Consider the following 17,184-nt stretch of genomic DNA (forward strand, 5'->3'; position numbering starts at 1 on the left):
AGGAGTGCGATGCGGAGAATTGTAGCGAGGAGAGAAGTAAGGTAGCCACGCGCACGACTAACAGTATCAGCAGCAATAACTTAAGACCCGAGCGAGAACATCAAGACGATCACCTACTATACTAGTGGAGAAGTGGATACGCTAGCTAGGTCCGCGAAGCGAGTGTGCACCCGAATCTTGTCGGATTCTGCGAGCGATCAGCACTGTAAGTACCGGCCCGTCATTTGGCTTTCTCTCTTTTTTACGCTCTCTATCCTCACGCTCGCTTTGTATAACTTTTGGTTTGATCCGCTTGCTACTGCGTCTAGTGCGTCGGGCGCATGTTACAATTTCTTTGTGCCGCATATTGACGCGTTATCGCGCCGACTATCGTTCGCCTGCGGATACGACTGTGTCAGCGTGTCATCTTACACTTTTGTATAAGGCGCGCCGGTTTGCTTTCTTATCGGCGGCAGCTCATAACATGGCGTGAGCCCGCGTTTGGTTCACTCGCGTAGCGCGCGCGCTATACTCATTTCTTTTATGTTGCAGCGGTCTACGTGACACAGGCGCGTCGTCCGATTAGTGCCGAGTTTGCTTTCTACAATTCTGAAATTTGTAATAACTTCCCTCTTGTTGATATAAACTACTGTTTACCTGTAATTCGTGCCGAGTACCTAAATACTCCCGCTCTTCTTATAAGTCAGTCGCTTTATTGATTTGCGCTCCGTTCCCTCTTGCTTATTCACTGGTTGATTTTAGCGGAGCTCACGATACTTTCTACGAGCCGATTTTTCTCTTTTGATGAAGAAGGTAACCTGAAGCAGCTGGACCCTGGACGCGCCTATGCAGGAGGTTGTACAGGATAGCGACAACGTCAGTTACATATAATTTTCATCCATGAACAATAATCAATTTTTTATTTCGGCTTTTGTTCGAAATACCTCGAGCAAAAGTCCCGTTACAAGGTTATCACCAATGAAATGAACTTATCCAACCAACGCTTATCCTTCGAAATCGCTCTGTTACTACTATGAAAATACCGATACTAAGTTTTCGTTCCACTCAATCGATACTTAGCAAATAACTTCTCCCTTATTCATTAGGATAGCAGTACCGTGTCCTCCAGATATTATTTGCACGATAATGCTTGAATAGCGCTAACAGTGATGAAATAAAAAAAAATGAAATACTCAAGACGATACGTCAGTTCTAACAAGCAGTTGTTCGATTAGCATCGTTTTAATCACACAATCACGTAGATAAAGGCTGACAGCAGACGATGCTAGTATACAAAACTGCATCACCTTACGGAAAAGTAGCCTTTTCTTATTAGTTGTTGATGATATTGTTTCGAAGTTGGCGGTTGCCCTCAGCTTAATAAAAAAGTACGCAAATGGTACTCTAACTTTGGTGGGAGCTAGTAAGAAATTCAATGCTGCTGTGACTAGTTTACTACTCATATTCGTTTAAGAAATTAATTTTCTACGCTTACTACATATCTTTTCGTAAGTAAAACATTTTTTATGGTTACGTGTTTTAGTTATTTTCAAAAGTTCAAAAGATGCAACTTACTTCGTTTTTATAAATAAACTAATAACAATATTTGTCCGTTTTTATCCTTCCCATTATTGGATTATTTAATTATTGTTTATTGTAAAAATTGATTACAATCATTATTCTCATGAATCATCGATTATTTTTATATTAAAACAATTGAGAAGGTTTTTATATAATCTACTTTAATCACTAAAATATAAATTAGAGCCCGCAAATCAAAATATTGCAATAAATTTTACAATTCGTTTCATAATTTGTTTTTGATATATTGTACTGCTTTGTTATAAACGGTAATTTTTTATGAAAACGTTTTATGAACATCGCCTGGAAAATTGCAATCATCATTAGAATCAATATTTTCATAAAATACAAAATCTTAACTGATTAAATATCCAGTTTTGTTTGTAAAGTGTCTTGATTACAGTATCTTTTTAAGTCATGTAGATTTCTGATAAGCCTTCAAGTCCTTGTACTATTTGTTTTTTAATAAAATATACTCTAAATAGTAAATATACCATTTCTCAAATAAAAATATTTATAAAATATGATGCTATCATAAATAGGCATTGGATACTAAATTATTTTTGGATTATGGGATAAATATTAAATAAATAAAGATGGAGTTCTATTTTGAATGTAAGTTCTTTATTCAAAGTGCACTAGGAAAGGCATGTCTATATCGGAGAACTGCCTGTTCTTGACTAAAAAGGCAAAACAAGTGTTTTCATGATTTGGAGATTTTATCATCCGCTCTCAATATTAGCGCTGTGAGAACGGCAATACTATGCACACTAGACTGCTCTTGTTCATTTTTATAGTTTTCTCGAAATTTCGTTAAGACTTAATATAGATTGATTTTTGTTCTCATGTCTGACTCATACACATACATTCCAACAATTATTTATTAAGAAAGGATATAGTTAATCGGAAAAAATGCTTGGATTGTCAATCGAAATGACATGTTTATAATGTGTGAATGAATATAAAATCGAAGAATAACGCATGATTTAGCAAATTTTGCCATAATAATTTTTCTAATCAAAATTATTTATCATTATAAAAAGAAAGTAATCCTAAGAATGGAAAAGGACTTAAAGTGCGGCTTTTGTGGTCTCAGTCCAACATGGCTACAACGATTTGCAACAACGCGCGCCTTCGTTGTTATCTACGGACTTCTTGGTACTGTGCAGGCAATGTCATTCATTTACATTGGCGTTAGCCTGACAACCCTTGAAAAAAGATTTAAAATTCCAAGTCGAACTACTGGTTAGTTCTGAGTTATCGATAATTAACAAAGAAAATGCGGATTAACGTTTATTTTTTCAGGTGTTTTACTGTCAGGCAATGAAATATCGCAAATACTGTCGGTCATTTTGATGTACTATGGTGGTTCAGGTCACAGGCCACGATGGATAGCAATTGGTGTAGCTATTAGTGCTCTATCTTGTCTAGTCCTTGCTTTACCTCATTTCATTTATGGTCCAGGTCAAGAAGCTATGGCCTTGACTCATGAATACCTTAATACAACTATTTTGTCGACTGGAGTCTTCAAAAGAAACGAAATATTAATGTGCTCCACGCTTGATCATATCGAAAACTGTGATGATAATATATCATCATACACAAGTATTATTCCCAGGCTATTAATATTTTTATCACAGTTTATACTAGGTATTGGTACCACATTGTACTATGGATTAGGTCAGATTTACATGGATGACAACACAAAGAAAAAGAACACGCCGCTGCTATTAGGTATGCCATGATAAATGTTTCATAAAGAGCTTATTTGTTTTTTATAATAATTTTTCTTTGTTGCTTTATCTTAACATTAATTTAATAATATCTATAATTTTAAAACAGTTGTCACAGTGATTAGTCGATTGATCATATCGATAAATAAAAAGCCCTTATCATCGATACCACTTAATAAGCATACAAAGATCTATTTTTACAATAAATCATATATTTTGAATATTGCTCATTCTTTGAAAATCTAGTTTAATTTAATGTCACAGGTATAACTTTCAGTCTTCGTATGGTCGGTCCACTGTTAGGATTCATTCTGAGTTATTACTGCCTAAGAGTTTATATCGACCCGAAGCTACATCCCATCATAGATGACAAGGATCCACGGTGGTTAGGGGCATGGTGGCTAGGTTGGATCATACTTGGAATAATGATGGGAATTTCAGCAATATTCCTTGCCATGTTTCCTAGGAAACTGAGAAAATCAAAATCAAATAAAAAGAAAGTATCCACAAGTGTAAGTTTGAGGTTTTTATAGTATAAGCATAACAATTTTACACAATATTCAACATTAAATTCTAAAATATTGTATTATCATTTTTTTTATTTTTCTCCTCAGGAAATTGAAATACCGTTGAAATGTGAGCAATTGGATAAAAAACCACAAATTTCACATATGGAAAAACCATCTCTGAAGGATTTTGCAGTATCGCTTAAACGGATATGTAAAAATAAGTTATTTATGTACAACACCTTTAGTGCTGTTTTTTATATACTTGGTTCCGCTCCGTTCATTTATTTTATTGGTAAATACATGGAGGTACAATATGGCACTTCTTCAGGTGGCGGCACAATAATAGCTGGTAAAAACATGTGAATACGTGAAAAACTTTTTCGATTAAATCTTTGAGGCGTAACATTTGCAATGGCTCATATATTTTTAAGGTCCACTTAAGATTTTGGGAGTAGTTTTTGGTTTCTTATTTTCTGGAATTGTGATCGGAAGATACAAACCGTCACCTAGACTTCTGATGGCCTGGAATGTATTTAATGGAATACTTTACGTTTTAGTAAAAATTGTGTTTTTATACGTAACATGTGACACCGATAACATACAAGGAGTGAATCTAGAAACTATGACGTAAGTTTCGATTAAAGTTTTTAACGCATAAAATTATTATTAGCACATTATTAATCTACGTAATTAAAGTAAACGATATATGCATAATATATCTCTTTTCATTAAAGAGTAAATTTAACAACCTCGTGCAATGCAGTCTGTCACTGTGAACAAGTGAAATTCTCACCAGTTTGTCATGATCCTACGGGAATGACATACTTCTCAGCCTGTCATGCTGGTTGTCAAAAGATTATCAACGACACGGCATTCGGTGATTGTAACTGCGTGATTAATTTAGACTATCTTATCAAAGACGCGTTTCTCGAAAATACATCACTGCAAATAGAAGATCAATTTTCCAAAATACTTCAAACTGAAAAAAACGTTGTAACTGTGGGACCCTGTAAAAAAAATTGTTTCAAGTCTTATATCACATTTTCCCTTTTATCAGCCTTTACTTTTATTCTCGGATGTTCTGGGAGAATAGGAAATGTACTAGTCAGTTATAGATGTGTGGACACCAAAGATAAGAGTTTAGCCCAAGGTGTTTCAATGATGATACTGTCATTAGTAGCTATGATACCGGCACCTATAGTTGCAGGAGCTTTAATGGATTCCACGTGTTTAATATGGGATGTTTCGTGTAAAAGTAAAGGAAATTGCTGGGTCTACCATAAAAACAAATTCAATTATGTTGTCAATATAAGTGGAGCAGGTAAAATTCCGAATTACTATTGTAGTTATCGATAGAAATCTAAAAATTAAGATTCATAATTTTATTCTTTTTTTATAGCCTTTATTTTTGTGGGAGTAATCGTTGACGCATTATTGTGCTATTACTCCAAAGGTTTAGACCTATATGGAGAAGCAGAAGAGGCCGAGAAAAGAAGAATTTCTCAATTGAAAAATAATGATATAATAGACAATGAAGTTTCAAGTCTGAAATCATAGCTCGTTGAAAATTGCTGATGTACTTTATTTCAATCAAGTATTCGAAGTGAATATTAAATTATCATCGACAAAGTATTGTTACTCAGAAAGCTGCCGTGATATTGAAAAGTACCGGTGTAAATGTGTGTGTTGCGAAAGTGTTATGCTTTTAATCACGAATCAATCGAAAGGACATTGATTGTCTTCTTAATTTTCTGGAAGTTATAGAACGTTTAAGTAAACTAATAATAATCAAAATTTTGGTACCCACGTACACATTACGTTACTTACCATCTTCATGTTCTTTTTATTGATTACAGATTAATTTTGAAAAAAATGTATTACGAATGTTTGTAATCTTGAGCGACTGATATATCGACTTCTAGAACAACTTCATCTTCTTACCACGAGATAGCAGCAATGTGAGTTGCATACGTCAGGTTTGCGCGGCAACGCTTCAAACAGAACAACCGAGGCAGGCGCGCTTAATTCATTTGAGCGAACGAGATAGAAAGAGAGAGCGAGCGAGAGCGAGAGAGAGAGAGAGAGATCGAGAGAGAGAGATGACGACGACACACCGGCCGTCGCCAGCGATTTCGTGTGATTATTCATCTAAACGGTCGTGCCACCGCGCAGATAGAGTTGAGCGCGCGACGGTGTAACTGCGTCTGCTCCTCTCTTCTCCATCTCACTTATCATTCTTTATTTTTCATCGAACATTTGTGATTCCTTGTTTGATAAAAAAAATTACCTGTCATTGTTGAAAATTTCTTGTCGAGGTGGACGTACGTCCTTGACCATTACGATCGGGTGACTTCTTTAACTGACTTTAATGGCACCGCGATTGTAAAGGGGAGTCACCGGTGTGTGGACAAGTTATTTGCTGCTGTAATCGTTTTGTGTGGTATACTGATGCCTCGCTGAGAGGAACTATTTCACCGCGTGAACTTTACATTCTTGTGTAAGTAAATCTTTCTTCTTATTCGTATGCGAATTGCAATTCGTTTTTTGTGCATCTTGGAAAAACATAAACTTGTTTAGAGTTGGACAAAGGAATAACGTTAAAGACGAGAAAAAATTCATTTGTATTCTCTGTTAGATTCAGCGTTGTTTGTGCACGCATCGATTATTATTATGATGACAGTAGAAACTGTTGATTGAAAACGTTTATGTAATTTTTTAACGATCTCTTTATTTGATTTATGATATAAACTCCGATATTTATCCAAAGAAATAAATACATTTTAAGTGTATCAACCTCGTATTTAGCAATTCCACATTTTCCAAAACCATAAATTTGAAAAATTTGATTGGAATTCATGATTTCGTTCATATTTCCATCATTGCAATCAACAGCTGACATACTATTTGTATCAATAGTAAGATCTCTGATAATAATAATAATAAAGAAACATTCGAGATTTCTGATCTTTTTGTGTTTTTTACTAACATTCACACCAGCGGATTCGTAATAAAAAACTACCAAATCGAATTTAGCTGAAAATGAAAAATTGTAGTTTGATAAACGACGATAATCAGCATTCGCTATTAATGATTCACGACGCTTCAACATTTATAGTTTTAAACAAAGCTTCAAAGTTTACACTGTTACATAACGCACTGGTATCAAATTGATCACTATATATCGTGAAATACGAAAGATCAAATACATGTACATGTACATGCTTCACTAACAATTGATGCATTAGGACGAATGATAAAAAATTGTATTTCACAATACATTTTTTTTGTGCGTCAACGTCAAAGCATTGTACACGGTAATAATCCTGATCACGCGAGTTATTTACGATAAATAATTAATCGCACGCAATCATCATTCGGTAGAGTCTCTTTGATGTATAGGATGTACACTGCGAAAAGTTAGTGCGTACCTGAACCGTTTCACGGGAGATCCCAATGATGTCAGGATAAATTTGGCACACATGCGATGCTAATAGATTATACGCAGAGAAAGTTTCTGCAATTGTTTCGAGATCTTAATTATGCTTAGCAAGTTACAGTGACGAAATTTTCATTATCAAATGACGAGTACTTATTATAGAAAAATATGAGCCAAAGAATTTGTTATACAAGATTTTTGATCGCATATTAAGTATTGATCATTAAAGGAAAAGAACAAATCATAAATATAAATCAATAATGGTAAGTATTTAAACTATATAACTGGTGTTGACGAGTAAATGTATATATGACAAAGTATAAGAGGGAAAAATTGCAAATGGAAAGTTTTTATTACAGATACGTTGCAATTCGCACGTGTAAATGTATCTAACTTAAATGAATTGTACGTGGTGTTATTGCGATTAAACGGATATATTATTTAGATTTCATGTAAATTAAGCTAACGACTTTAAATTGCTTAAGTGTTCTTTATGATATATGTCTATCTTCTATGAAATGAAAGTTAGTCATCGTTATTTTGTAATGATTCAAGCACGTGTACATTACCAAAACATAAGCGTTAAGTTTTGATAGAGAGATAAAAGAAATCGACAGATCTATAAAAAATCTGATGAATCCAAGTGCATCGCAAAACGCCCACGCGTCTGAAGTATAGTGTTACGCGGCACGACTAAACATACTCGTACGTTTGTAGTTTGTACAAGTGGAGTAGTCTCATTGCCGACAGTCATTGACATCATCGAGCGAACTGTGTCTCGGTGATAAACATTTGCGATATTTTATTTCCCTTTGAAAGTTTTTGACATTCGCGATTTGTTCAAATTACCGATGCGCAAATGTATACTCGATAAGATTCATCCGATTATAATCCATGATATAAATATCATTTCGATCGTACGAACGTCAAAGATTTATCTTATTGATACGAACAAATGACTGTGTTGAGCATTCATTATAATGACAAGCTAGCAGTTAAATTTTTGTTTATTTGGAACGTTATGATTAGCAAGAACTGAAATAAAAGACACGTTTATGAAATGTAAGTTAATAATTAAATATTTTCTTTGTCAATTGGCATTTTTGTGAATACGTTAAACTAGTTTTGCCGAATATGTTGAAAAAATTTAAACTTTTGTAAAAAATATTTTACTAGATAATTGTTTGTTACAATTCTATGTTTCTAAATAATTTTATTTAATTTTAATTTTGTATATGCGTATAAAGTGCAGTAGCAGTCTAGAATCAAAAAGCTTATTACTATACAATGTTACTGGAATCATTAAAAGTTAATATAGTATAGCTCACCTATACGCTCGAAAGAGATCAACCTTAATTCGTGAATATACTACATTTACGACTACCTGATATCATCAGAACAAATACCTACAGCTTTGTAAAACAAGCGAATTTCTGTCTATATGTATACTGCTATTATCTTCATTAAGTCATACTCTTTTTCGTTGCCCTTTAAGGAGGAAGAAATTGTAAGGATGAGTCAATACTCAAAGTGCGGCTTCTGTGGTATCTACCCCAAATGGCTGCAAAATTTCGCGACTTCGCGCAGTTTCATCGCGGTGTACGGACTTCTCGGTACCGTACAGTCGATGGCCTTCATTTACATTATCGTTAGTCTAACGACCCTCGAGAAGAGATTCAAGATTCCAAGTCGAACTACTGGTAAGCTTACCCTGCGATTTCATCGCTTTCTTTCCGTAAAGTGAGATATTTGACGCAGATGTGACCTTTGCCATATCCAAAGCGTGATTTCTGGAAATGATAAAAAAATATTTGATTATTCACATAACATTGAAATTTTCACAGTAACAGAATTACTTAAATTAGTTTTTTATATTGATATTCTTAGTAGATTCCATTACATAAAAAATTAGCATGAAAAATCATTTGTTTTTGAAGTGATCCACAGTCATTTTAATCCTACCGCTGCCTCTGCTAAAACATGTTTTATCGCATAATTATACGTTGTGTAGGTACATATCATTTTAACCTTATGCAACAGAGTGAGTTATTGCAAGTAAAATTTATTCAATGCAATTTGTTATAATTGATCAGAAAAATTTTTGTCTTCATAACTAAATAATAACGCGTTCATCATTCTTCATAATAAAACATTTCAAGTAGGTAAGTGGTCGGAAGCAATAGAAGAAGTGGTAAAAAAATCTGGTCTGATCAGTTTTGATCATATTAATTTACCTTATAAGTATCACAATTTTATCAAGGATAAAACTCTTATTTCTGGATAATTGTCATAATGAAAGAGTAGTGACATTCCTTACTTAGGCATCAGATCATGCATACTTTTTTCTATCAGAGCCCTGGATTTTTATAGATGATTTATTTCGCAATATTGTTTGCTTTGTTGAATTATAAATAATGTTGATAACATAAGTAAATTTACGTTTCCCTTAGCACTATATCTTACAAGAAATTATTTACCATCTTCCACAAATGGAAAAAGGTGAAATGCAAAACTCCATGAATGCAATGTTGACCAGTCAATTTTTCAATACTTTTAATTAGACATTAGCAATTCCAAAAAAAAATAACAATATTTTGACAATAATTATGTTTTCTAGGTATCATACTATCAGGCAATGAAATATCACAAATCCTTTCAATCCTCCTCATCTACTACGGCGGTTCAGGTCACAGGCCACGATGGATAGCGATTGGTGTTGCGTGTAGTGCTTTATCGTGTCTAATTCTCGCTTTACCTCATTTCATTTATGGCCCCGGCCAAGACGCGTTGGCATTGACTCGAGAATATCTTAACTCTACGATATTATCAACCGGAATTTTAAAAAAGAACGAGCTACCTATATGTTCAAAATTTAGTCGTCCCGAACGTTGTGACGAAGATAGTTTAACAGATACGAGTATCATTCCAAGACTGTTGGTATTTTTCTCACAGTTTATATTGGGTATTGGCACGACGTTGTATTATGGACTTGGGCAAACGTACATGGATGATAACACAAAGAAGAAGAATACTCCAATGCTACTAGGTATGAAATGCTTATGACATAATTTTTTCCCGCTGTTGATCTAATAATTACTGCTTTACAAAGGATTTTCATGCTGATTGTCATCCAATCGATTGAATAATTTCATCGATAGATGAAGAATTTTAATTTTAATGTGTTGTAGAGACCAAACTCATGAAAACTTTAACTTCATAGGTAAATAATTTGAGGTATCAGAATGAGTCTGTCAATTTTTCAGATAAAAATATGAACATAATGAGACAGTGTTTTCATTATGTATTCAATGAAAACACTTTTGCCGACAATATTATCATGAATTTTTACAGGTTTTACATTTGCACTACGTACAGTTGGTCCAGCTATAGGATTCGTCCTCAGCTTTTTCTGTTTGAACTTCTATATTGATCCAACATTGCACCCCATTATTGATAAAAAAGATCCAAGATGGTTAGGTGCTTGGTGGCTCGGTTGGATCATACTTGGACTGATAATGACCATCTTTGCCGTACTTTTGGCTTTATTTCCTCACGAATTACGGAAGTCAAGGTCGATCAAGAAGGAAGATGCTTTCAGCGTAAGTTTATGAAACTTATATAACAATCAACCCAATTCAATTGAATATTTTAACAGAATGATTGCACAATGTTTAACAGGAAAGTGAACCTTTGAAAGTTGAACCACCGGAAGAATGCTCACAAAAGATGATATTACATAAGCCAACCTTGAAAGACTTTCCATCAGCACTCAAACGAATATTGACAAATAAACTACTAATGCTTAATATCTTCAGTGGTGTTTTCTATGTTCTTAGTGCTACTCCATTTATGAGTTTTGTTGCCAAATATTTAGAGGTTCAATTCAGTACTTCGCCAGGTGGTGGCACGCTCATAACAGGTAAAGAACGTAACAACTCTATAACTGACTGTTCTATTTTTCAGATTCAATTTGTAACGTCTGATATTTTCTAGGTCCACTTACGTTAATGGGAATGGTACTTGGTTTTATAATCTCCGGATGTGTGATAGGTAAATTTAAACCATCACCTCGACCACTTTTGTTTTGGAATATTGTAGTAGGATTAAGCTACATCGCAGGACAGATTGCATTTACTTTTATAAGTTGTAAAAATAGCAATATAGCAGAAGTTAATTTAGACACAATGAAGTAAGTTTTATAAAATTTCTAAAAAACAAACAAATTTTTATGTAGTACATAGTATAACATGGACTTTCATTGCAGATTGAACTTGATATCACCCTGTAATACAGCCTGTAACTGCGAATTAATAAAGTATTCACCAGTATGTCATGAAGCTACTGGGACGACATTCTTCTCAGCTTGTCATGCTGGTTGTCAATCGATCATCAATGACACAAATTTTGGCGATTGCAGATGCGTATCCAATCTTCATTCGATGGTTAAAAACACATTACTTCAGGGTGCATCTTTGCGACTAGAAGATCAACCTTTAAATACATTCCAAACAGTGATCGATAGGGTAACAGCTGGACCCTGTAAACAAAATTGTTTTCCACCTTATATCATGTTTACCATCGTGTCTACTATAATTAATATACTTGGTTGCTCCGGAAGAATAGGAAATGTGTTATTGAACTATAGATGTGTGGAGACTAGGGATAAAAGCTTAGCCCAAGGCGTTGCCCTAATGGTTGTGTCACTATTTGCGTTGATACCTGGACCTATAATATTCGGTGCTATTATGGACTCGACATGTTTAGTATGGGATATATCGTGTAAAAAGAAAGGAAACTGTTGGTTTTATCATAAAGACCAATTCAGATATTATGTTAACATCACTGCAGCATGTAAGATTTGTTTGCAATGATTTTTTTTGAACAATAAGCATTTTCATTATAAAATGAATTATATTTATTATTTAAGGTTTTTGTCTGATTGGAGTAATTTTCGATGCGTTCGTATGTTATTACTCTAAAGGTATAGATTTATATGGAGAACAAGAAGAAACCGAGAAAAAGCGAATACATCAATCAAAAAACAATGAAAAAATGAATAACATCGAGATTTCCAACCTCAAGCCATTATAGATATTTTCATCGACTACATATTTTTATATACTTACGTTGTTTAAAACAAAAACTAGATTTTATTTTTATAAGCACGTTGCGATTTGTAAATATTCATTTATATAACAGATTTTTAACTTTTATTGTCTGCAAATAGAATATACAATATAATAGAAGTTAAATCTACTTGAAATTTTTCTTTGTCCTTAATACCTGTGTCGATTGGAGATGATTTGTTCGCGAGCGGACAAGATAAGGTGGGAGCTTAAGCAAGCGGAAAAAAAGAGAAAGAGGGCAGGCATAAAAGTTTCTCTTTGAAATAGCCTTTTAATTCTTAAGCCTTCTTGGATTGTACAACCTAACGAATTTGCCTGTACGGAAGAAGTCGTCTTTATCGATCGGCGGTGACTGTTTTTCACCTTTATTAAGACAACTGCATGTGGTATCATTTCTATAGTATTAATTTAATTTTCGAAAAATTAATTTAAGCAAACTAATAAAATTGCAACGTTTCTAAAATTAATGATCGGGGTATATGTTTTCAACATTTGAAAATTATTGTCATTGACGTACAATTGTTTCATTTGTTTTATCAAATTACCTCAATAAACGTTTTTTAGATTTGAAGTGTTTCATCTGTTAAAATGTTTAGTGATTACAATATTACTTAGCAAACTAGCATTTGTTCTTAGAATTAGCATGTTTGATATATGTAATTTCTTTTATTATGAACAAAAAAAAAATCAACGAATATTCATTATTAAAAAAGAAATTTCTAGAGCAGACAATTTTTTTAACGTGATCACGACAAAGTGGTATTATAATTTTCATAACTTATCAGCGTTGACGTCATGCTGTACGTACGGTGTATAGCATACACGATGTAATTTGCAGTAACTAAAGTATAAGTAAGAAGTTATGCATTTAAACGAACGTTCTTCTACAAAATTATCAGTATTCGATTCTATTTTTTGTTTACGATTATAGTCGAACAATTGACCATCACTTAAATAATAAATATATTTTTTTCCATCCCTTTACCGTAATATTGCTGCCGATATCTTCAAAGTTAAATTATTTTTGTATCTACATTAAAAGTTAACAATTGATAAATGAGCCGGAATAAGGAATATGTATATAAGAGTATGTATCCACACGTTATGCAGAATTTTACCACTTTATCATAGTTTAGCACTTTTATCATAGTTTATGAATTCCTCGGAACGATACAGTCAATGGTTTATAGATACGTGAATCTCATGACTCTTGAGGAAATATTCAAGGTTTCCAGTCAAACTACTGATTAGCAATTATTTGTGTTATCTTTTGGTTGAATTGACTGACATTTGAAGCTATTCGCCCAGCAATAAGATTTATTTTCAGTTTCGTTTTTATGTATCTCTATATTGACTCTACTCTACATTCCACCATCGACAAAAATGATTGGAGATGGTTAGGTGCATGGTGGTTAAGTTGGATTGTACTCATATTTCTGCAAGAATCATTTGACTTTCGAATTTCTGATGGAAATAAAGTGACAAAGTATTGCAAAGTCAAAAAATTAAAAAGCTAATTTAATTGTAAAGTAACGTTTATAAAAATACAAGTCAACGAAAAATACTTTTAGAATTTCGCCAGGCAAGTTAGTGAAATGTCGATAAAAAATAAAGTATGAAATCAGAACAATCGGGAAAATAAACTAAGTTTGAAAGAATTTTCAGCAACGATTAAACGAATAGTAATGAATAAGCAGTCAATGATAAATACTTTTCATTGCATTTTTTACGTTCTAAGTACCATTCCATTCATGAGTTTTCTTACAAAATATTAAGAAGTTTACTTCAAGATTTCTTGAATCAGTGGCACCATCATTATATTTCAATTTATATCAGTTTTTTCATATGATCATAATAACTAACAATTTTTAATTCTGTCAAGAACCACTTGCTTTGATGCGTATGGTACTGGGCTTTTTCATAGCAGGATTTGTGATTAGTAAATTTGAACCATGAGCCAGGCTTCTTATATCTTGAAACATTTTGCAGGCTTCGCAGTTTCGTGCTAGGGCATGAACGGCATTCAACGAGTTAATTTAGATACTACGAAGTTAATTTAACTAGTTCCTTACAATAACGTAACACTCCTTAGTAGCAATAAGCCCATTACAAGTACTTTTTTACATGTGAATTGTAGGTTAAATATGACTGATTGCAAATTATTTTATAATTTATAATGTACTTATTGTTAGAAAAATTGTGTTGGAATTCAGTGTTTTGTACGTTCGGTGTTATACTTGATAGACTATCATGACACTATTCAAATAATTTATATTTAATTAAGAAAAACGAGAAAATAAAAAATCACGAGAACTTTAATTATAAGTTATATATTTAAAAACAATGTAATCGACCTGTTATTAAATTTTAATTTTATGCTTGAGAATTTCTCATGTTTCATTTTCAATTTGTCTGTATTCAAAGCATTTTTTAACTACGTATAAAGTTACAATACTGTGTAAGTCGTAATTTTGTTAATTTTTTCAAGTAATCACGTTATTCTTATTCACTCAATGCAAGTGATTTCAAGAAAATGCATAAGTTAATTTTTGATCAACATTTTTCATCAACTAAAAAATACTGAATTATTGCTGATGAAAAAATGTTAAGCAAATCGAGTTTACGTTGATTCTAAGCAGCATATATACATCTACGCTGCCGTGAATGTATACAGATCTGGAAGTTAATGGTGACGAATGATCACATATGTACAACATACCAAGCGAATCTCTTGCGCTAGAGCTTTTCATCAAGCACGAAAGAAAAGCGCATGAATCTACGTGGACAGTCTAACGATCCTAATCTTACTCGTCCGGCCTTGATTCTCTCTCCGTCAAGCACGCATCATCCACGACACTGAATGGCCCGAGCAATTTAGAACCCAAGTGGCCAGTGGATATATTAAGTCTCGTACCCGAGTTTCTTCTTTTATTTCTTATCGTAGAGGCCTTTCGTCAGAAACCTTTGTTTATGATACATTCTTTAAATGTTATGTTTCGAGTTGAGTGATCGCCTGCAATGTCGACTGTTGATTGTTGTTTCGATAGAAAAATATTATGAAAAATATACTGCTGTTATACATACTTTATTAGATAAAACTAAAATTATCAATAACATCATTAGAAAGTGATTTTCATTTTGTCACAATAATCTCTTACGTTATCACGAATAAGTTTGAAAATTAGTTGTTATTTTTTTGGGCTTTCTTACTTTTTGCGTAATGCAGATAAATAAACGAACCGAAAGAAAGATATGTGAGCTATATATATATAAGGTATGCAGATTGCATATTACTACGCAATATTTAGGTGTCATAAGATATCACTATACCGAAAGGCTTGATCGCTAATTTTAAAAATATAAACATAACATTTGGATATTGTTGAATGTAAATCGATAAAAATTGAATTTTCATTTGAATAAATGCGGTATAACAATATACAACCAATAATATAAAGTTGGAATACTTGGAATTATTTAAATGCACTGAAAAAATTTATTTACATAATTAAACAAATTTTATTTAGATTACAAATTGAATTGAAAAAAAATATGACACTTAATACTATAAACAAATTTAACAAAATATGTCAGCTCTTTTCTAAATTTATTTTTTTGCGTCTGTATTTATATATAGTTACTTATATTAAGTTTGTTGGCACTTGAATTTAGAAAAATTTGTCGTCTCAATTTGTTTTTAATTATCTATTTCAAACTTGAAACCATATTATAAGTAAAGCAAGGCTGAGTGAATAAACTGTATTAGGGTACAATCACTTTGGTTTTTTAATTTACCGTTCTGATGTCGTTCGATACTCTATGATAGAAAGTCATAAATCGAGATGCAACGATTAGATTTTTGAACCAATGCGACACACGTCAAAGTTTATATCACACGTTTCCATAAAAATAGTGCATTATATACCGAAGGAGTACAATGAGTAATGGACGCAATGTCTGATGTTGCCGACCGAGCGAAACGAGGTCAGCATTTCACTCAGTGTGTATTTGCCTACTGTACTCTCGTGTGTGCGTATATAATGTTTTAAGGCACCTTCTCATAGTGATGATCGTTTATCCTAAGGCGCGAACGATCAAATTAATACAGAATATTAGTTCGAGTGTCTTTTCATTTTTCTTGCAATATTCAAAGGAAAAACGCATGGTAGAAATATGACCAAAAAGTACAAGTAAATCTAAGAAATCAAATCGTTTTCAGTAGCTAATCATATTTTTTCAAATAATAATAATATTTTCGATTCACGAGTGTCAATAAAAGATTAATTTTTTTACAATAAGGTAAAACTCTTATGAATGATGCAATTCGACTTATGTGAGTACTATTTTCTTTCTTTTTGTTAGATTTTTTTGTTAATTTTTGCGTAAGTAATAAAAATTTTAAACAAGATGGTTCCTCTCTTCGAGACTTACAATGTCTTCTTCATCGTAAATTTAGCACTCCTTTGTAGATTGAGACAATTTATTATTGCTAATAAGTGGTAGTACGAACTTGACGCTAGGCCGGAAGTGCTAATGCACTTGACCGCTACATAAGAATAATTTGAAGCTAGGCAATGTGAATATAAAACGATTTCGGAATAAAACTTTTTTGGTAAATTACACTGATGGTATACAAAAGAAATTTGGATAGATAGTATAAGATCTATATACATTGTATTGATGAAATACGCGGAATGCTGACTTAAAGATTACACCAACTGATTATAAACTATATCAAAGTATCGATCGAGAGAACATAGCTATGTGTACCAACTGATCTCATTTAGATGGAGGTCTCCCACAAGCGGCAAGAGGAGATA

General features: G+C 32.9%; 1 protein-coding gene across 2 annotated transcripts; it reads left to right on the top strand.

Moving 5' to 3' along the window:
• The first annotated feature begins 1,454 nt into the window (after nt 1-1,454).
• LOC131666091 (solute carrier organic anion transporter family member 74D) lies at nt 1,455-12,467 on the top strand. 2 transcript variants are annotated; one of them, XR_009302067.1, is made up of 9 exons: nt 1,455-1,487; nt 2,608-2,805; nt 2,866-3,294; nt 3,558-3,805; nt 3,908-4,151; nt 4,234-4,429; nt 4,537-5,123; nt 5,202-6,299; nt 9,856-9,987. XR_009302067.1 is itself a non-coding variant. In XM_058938461.1 (8 exons), the coding sequence occupies exons 2-8, from the start codon at nt 8,752-8,754 to the stop codon at nt 12,327-12,329; spliced, it is 2,052 nt and encodes a 683-aa protein (XP_058794444.1). In that variant the 5' UTR covers nt 5,427-6,299; nt 8,734-8,751; the 3' UTR covers nt 12,330-12,467. The 2 variants fall into 2 exon arrangements, 1 of the variants encoding a protein (XP_058794444.1); XM_058938461.1 differs by lacking the exons at nt 1,455-1,487; nt 2,608-2,805; nt 2,866-3,294; ... (2 more) ...; nt 4,234-4,429; nt 4,537-5,123 and adding exons at nt 8,734-8,938; nt 10,590-10,837; nt 10,917-11,157; ... (1 more) ...; nt 11,503-12,089; nt 12,166-12,467 and having other exon boundaries at nt 5,427-6,299; nt 9,856-10,284.
• The last annotated feature ends 4,717 nt before the right edge of the window (nt 12,468-17,184 follow it).

Source organism: Phymastichus coffea, unplaced genomic scaffold (genome assembly GCF_024137745.1).
Source record: "Phymastichus coffea isolate CEN01 unplaced genomic scaffold, Cenicafe_Pcof_1.1 PCOF00056, whole genome shotgun sequence".
Classification (NCBI taxonomy): Eukaryota; Metazoa; Arthropoda; class Insecta; order Hymenoptera; family Eulophidae; genus Phymastichus; species Phymastichus coffea.